The following is a 5,529-nucleotide window of genomic DNA, read 5'->3' as shown; positions in this document are numbered from 1 at the left end:
ATGCATGCATACATACATCTTCACAAACTTTCGCATTTATAATATTAGTAAGATCCTTACATAAGTACGACAATATTCTTGACAAAAGCTTTTATTGTCGTTCATGATGCCGTTTAGGCGTGGTCTTGTTCAAAATTTTTTGAACTAGACCACGCCTAAACGTGACAATAAATTATGGACAGGTGAAATACACCACAATAAACAAAAAGACAATTAACAAAATATTATCTTTAATGTAGTAAATATCAACGGAATAATAACCCTAATATCACTAACAGTTGAACGGGTCGGATTCCTTTGAAATAGAGATGAGTTCATCAAAGAATAACTAAGCAGGTCGCCAATAGGAGGCTTTACTTGTCCACTCTCCTTCACATCGGACCTCACCTTGGTATGAATTGTCAAAAATATGCAATAATGTGATGTGTTTAATGTATAATTGAATAAGCTTTGCTATCCAACCTAACAGGGACAGTCTATTTTGTTGCCGATACAGTCGTAAGATTATTATAAGATGAGGCGAGATGCAATCACAGCATGGGTTCAATGTGCAAGCTGATGTTATCGACTCCAGAAGCGAGAAACGAGCGACTATTCTGATGAGAGAGCTTCTTGTTATGTCTAACGCCGCCGCTTATAACATTTGCTGTTTACATGGCCCATCTCATCACAGGACAATCATCTACGCGGCTTCACTCGCGCTTAAATGGTACCTCCATGCTGAAAGGGTGACGACGCGACCCTCACTAATTCTAGACAAATATTGCTTCACATTGTGTGTACACATCAGTACCTTAGTCTTTATACTCGGGAAAATTGTTGAACACATTGTAATACATGGCATGACCATAATAACTAAAATCTTTAGTTTAGTCTGTGATTACTTCAAACTAACATTTGTTAGCCCTCTATTTCTGGTCTATTTGGTCGACACCGAATTGCATCAGTATTAATCTGCAAGTGTTTATATTGGAACACTCTGGACAATAAAGGAAGTGAAGGAGACTGACATGCTGTACCGACTCCACATAAAGTGGGATAGGCTGCTGATGATGACTTTGGACAATAAAGCGATGGTAAAATTAAGTTAATAATCTGTCTCATACGAGTGTATCATCGTCTGATGACGTCATAAGAATACACTATGTAGACCTTGGACCAGTATCTAACGAGACATTCCTCTGTAGGTCCTTTACTCTGTTACAATATTAATCGGCATTGGGCCAGCTTGGTGCGTAATGGCCAATAGGCAGTGATGAAGGTGCACACTAAAGTAAAAAGAAAGCAAATGCGCAGTCAAAATACGCCCTAATTCGATAAAATTGGCTGTTGGAAATATGCGCTCATCTCCTATTCAATGGAAATGCTCCCTAAGACCAAAAAATTTTGAAAAAATACAGGAAAACGAACGTCGGCTGAGATTATATTTTGGGGCACGGTGTTTTCCTGAGATAGTTTTTGCCAGACGGCAAGGGAACTACGGTGACGCCTTGAGGGAAGATCTTCGGAACTTGGTCTTCAGGGATCGTAGGCAACACCATGCAGTCATCCCCTATCTGAAAATTAAAATGAATTTATGTTTAGCTTTTCTTTACTGACAAAGAAACGGACAATACTCAACGACCCACACTAGACACTTTTTCCATCTCAACTAATTATCGACATTTAACATTAAGCTTGTATCGTAATCGATTATTTTTTCAAGTATGACATGTTTTGTCATTAATTGTATGCCTTAAGGTAATGTATTAAGTCAACCTACCTAGTTGTGCAATAAAGTTTAAATAAATGGGTGGTGGGATAAGGTCAAGAAGAAGAAGATTATCACGACACACAGAGTCGTTCCTGTTCAGACGTTAAAAGTTATTCACTCCTGATGTGGACCCAGCTTTATAAGCGCTAAGCATATTGGTATTTATACAGCTCTATTAACTTAGATCTATGACATGTAAACGTTATCGAGAAAAAACAAGTTGCGTGTGATTCCGCCTAGGAATAGTACACGCCATTCTCTTGTGTATGCAGTGCGCGGCGACTAAGAGATACATAGCCTAAGCAGTAGACAACTACTATTGATAGGCAACAATAGCATTCCCAAAGAGGGTTAAGTTCGGGTTCGCGGCAGTTTGTAAAAACACAGCCGAATCTTCAAAATTTTAAGGTTAGGTACAAAATTTACGCTTAGGTACCCCGGGCTTCGCAGCGTCGCAACAACAAAAGCAACCGGGAGTGTGAGAGAGTGACATAGAACGTTTAAAGTCAACAAACCTTCCAGTCAACAGGGGTAGCGACCTTCGCTTTGTCAGTCAACTGCAGGGAATCAATCACGCGCAAAATTTCACTGAAAAAAAATAATCGTTATATTAAAGAAAACTATTGCATAAAAATATTTATATAAATTAAGCCAGAAACGATAATAATTGTTCGGTCAAGTCAATGAGACTAAAGGCATCATTGTTTATATAAATACAGTTATTATGAGATAATTGTGAATTGCTAACTTACACGACTGGTGTAATAGATACTTTATTATGATAACAATTCTGTAGAGACAAAACAAATCTAGGCATTATTGTGAGACGGAGTTACATGCTACAGCATTATCAGCATTTGGGATTATTCTTTGATTTTGGTATATAAAAATGTTGATACTTTTTCATATGTTAAGTTCATTATATTTTTCAAAGGCAGTGTCTTGGTCTTGGTCCTATAAACAGTAGGACCAAGAGCCCTCGATAGTTACATTATAATTATAGTAATACTATAATATCCTACTAGTAATAAGTACTTCCATTATTTTTAAATTCTCTCTCTTAAATAACTCGCACAATGTTATACCTTTAACAGTAAATGGTAAAGCTCTAGAATGGGTACATAGTATAGTATTCCTGGGCATCACTGTGGACGACAAATTAAAGTGGGATAAACATATTATACACCAAAAAACTTAGTACGGCAGCTTTTGCAGTGAGAAGGATAATAATATATATTGGAAGGATAATAATTCACATTTAAATTTTATTTGTAAAACATGTACGTTATTTATGATCTTCAAGTGTCTGAATTGTACTTCTATTTAGACGAATAAGATTTGTAATTGTGAGGTCATGGGAATCAAGTGTGTCATGTTCACTCAAATGGTCAATCTGGTGGTGGCGTCGTGGGCCGGGTCGTGAGGTTCCCTCTATTATATATATATTATATTCTTCTCAGCAGTGGTCGTTCCGAAATGCCAGTAGTTTGTAGCTTGTGAGAAATAACTATAAATATAAAAATTTACTGTGTGTGACTGTAAAATGTGCCTGTGAAGGTCTAATTTCTGAAAAAATGATTTGAATTTGATTTTTTTTGCACCCGCACTGCACCTACTTTCAATGCGAATAACTGAAAATCAGATTTTTTTTCAATCTTGCTTTTTCAAAAATGTTGCAGAGTTATGATCATTTTGGCTATTTCAGCACACAAATATACTGTGACTGGATCTGTTTTTCATTTTGCTTTGTGTTTATAGCAAAAAAGTAAATGATTTATCTATCTTTGTAAAAGCATCAATAACTCACTCAAAGTTCCTTCCAGTAGTAGCAGGATAAAGTAATGAAAGCCTGAACTTCTTGTTAGAGTCGATGATAAAAACAGCTCGAGCAGTGAGAGGCATCCCTGACTTGTCCAGCTCATCTTTGTCCACCATTCCCAACTTCATGGCGATGTTGCGATCCCTATCCTCAATGATAGGGTATGGAAACTTGTCATCCTCATTTACACCTGAAATTAATCCTCTTAGTCCAATATTTCCAACTTGCAGTTCTACCACCAAGCAAATGAATGGCATTGCCAAGCTATTTATTAACACCATATAAATATTTTTTCTACATCCATGGTCACCAATGGGATTTTACTTATACCTATTTAAAAAAATTTCATGCTACCCCAAGGTGATGAGTATGTTGTTATGCAAGAAGATGATAAGGATGTAATTCTTATCCATTTTTTAAATAGTTCATTTATAATTAGTTAATTCTTTTTAAATGTAAAGAAATATCAAATAGAATATTTCTCACAAAAATAGGTGAATCTGGATCTTTGTTGAGTGAAAATTCATGCAGATGAAGTTGTATAATTATTATAATACAGGTGATAATTAAAGTAACTTTTTGCCTGTTATTACATAATGATCATTAACTGTAATAATATCTTACCTGCATATGATTTGATATCTTTGCACCACTCAATATGTGATGACACAGAATCACAAGAAAGTCCAATTACTTGAACATTACGCTTTTGAAACTCTGGCAATAACTTAAGTACTCGAGAAAGCTCTGTAGTGCATACAGGGGTAAAGTCTGATGGGTGAGAAAATAAAATGCCCCAACTAAAAAAAATAAAATAAAACATTATTCACACCACTTTCTAACCCAATAAGGACACACACCAGTCAAACTTATCTCAAACAAGAAATTGGGCAGGTAAAGAGATCCACATATATGTCAGTCTTATTTTCAGGATATATGGTGTTATTTATATTCATATACCTAAAGTTATATATATAGTCTTATTTTCAGAATAAGTGGGTTAATTATTCAAAAAAGGGTAACAAGTACTACTTACGATTCTCCAAGCCATTGATAGAAGTCTATTTCCCCATCAGTAGTATTGGCTGTGAAATTAGGAAAAGCTTCTCCAAGCATGAACATTTTGTGGCTATAAAGTAAGAACTCCGGCAATATTGATTGATCGCAATCGCAATAGACACCAAAATTTTAACTTGTATTGACACTTGGCAAATTTGTAAAATTTAAAATATAAATCAAACAATTCTAATTTCAAAAGTCTCTTTCATGTCAATCAATATATTATTTTATTTTCAAATTATTTGTAGGAAACAGCCAGACTGTGTTGAGTGGTCAAGTGTATCTGTATGATAACCTTTTTGCTTTGCTCTTTTATGTTTTTATTAACCGCAGGTGAAGTGATTATATTCTCCTTGTTTTCATCACTTTATTTTATTATCTTGTGAAAACAACAAAAGCAAAATCTTAAATCACACCACATGTTATGTTAGTGAAAATCTTCGTCTCGTTCGTAGTTTGCCAGTATATAAAAATAAATTTCCCAAAAGATGATGAAAATATAACCTTCATAAGTTATCTCTACTAAAAGATAAAATAAGGCAATTCTCACACAGGCTGCCTCAAAATTACGTTAACCAAAAACGCCTACCGCAATACAGTAAGGTTCACACAAAGCAATCGTGTGAATAAAGGGATATCTAAAATGAGCTATAAGATTATTTTTTTATGTAGGAAACATTTTTGTGCTTATAAAAATAGGGAAGCCACTTAAAATAGATCTTCATAAATGTTTTCAGAAAATTATTTTTGGTAGGGTACTCTGTACGAAGTACTTACTAAATCCATGGGTAAAACTTCTTATATGGCAATACACATTATGTCATTATGACAAAAATGGCGTTGACATTCTATTGACAGATAACAAGTAAGCAAAGTGCTAGGCAAAGGTATATAAAAC

The 5,529-nt window shown here is 34.9% G+C and overlaps 1 protein-coding gene across 1 annotated transcript; it reads right to left on the bottom strand.

The window, feature by feature from the left end:
• Window positions 1-213: 213 nt before the first annotated feature.
• Window positions 214-5,112, bottom strand: Prx6a (Peroxiredoxin 6a). Its single transcript, XM_053768364.2, has 5 exons — window positions 4,609-5,112; window positions 4,197-4,372; window positions 3,561-3,762; window positions 2,269-2,341; window positions 214-1,556 (listed from the first exon to the last, which is right to left on the bottom strand). Exons 1-5 carry the CDS (start codon window positions 4,692-4,694, stop codon window positions 1,422-1,424), a joined length of 672 nt encoding a protein of 223 aa, XP_053624339.1. The 5' UTR covers window positions 4,695-5,112; the 3' UTR covers window positions 214-1,421.
• Between the last annotated feature and the right edge of the window lie 417 nt (window positions 5,113-5,529).

This window comes from Plodia interpunctella, chromosome Z (assembly GCF_027563975.2).
Source record: "Plodia interpunctella isolate USDA-ARS_2022_Savannah chromosome Z, ilPloInte3.2, whole genome shotgun sequence".
Classification (NCBI taxonomy): Eukaryota; Metazoa; Arthropoda; class Insecta; order Lepidoptera; family Pyralidae; genus Plodia; species Plodia interpunctella.
This window is presented reverse-complemented; position numbering and strand designations above follow the sequence as displayed.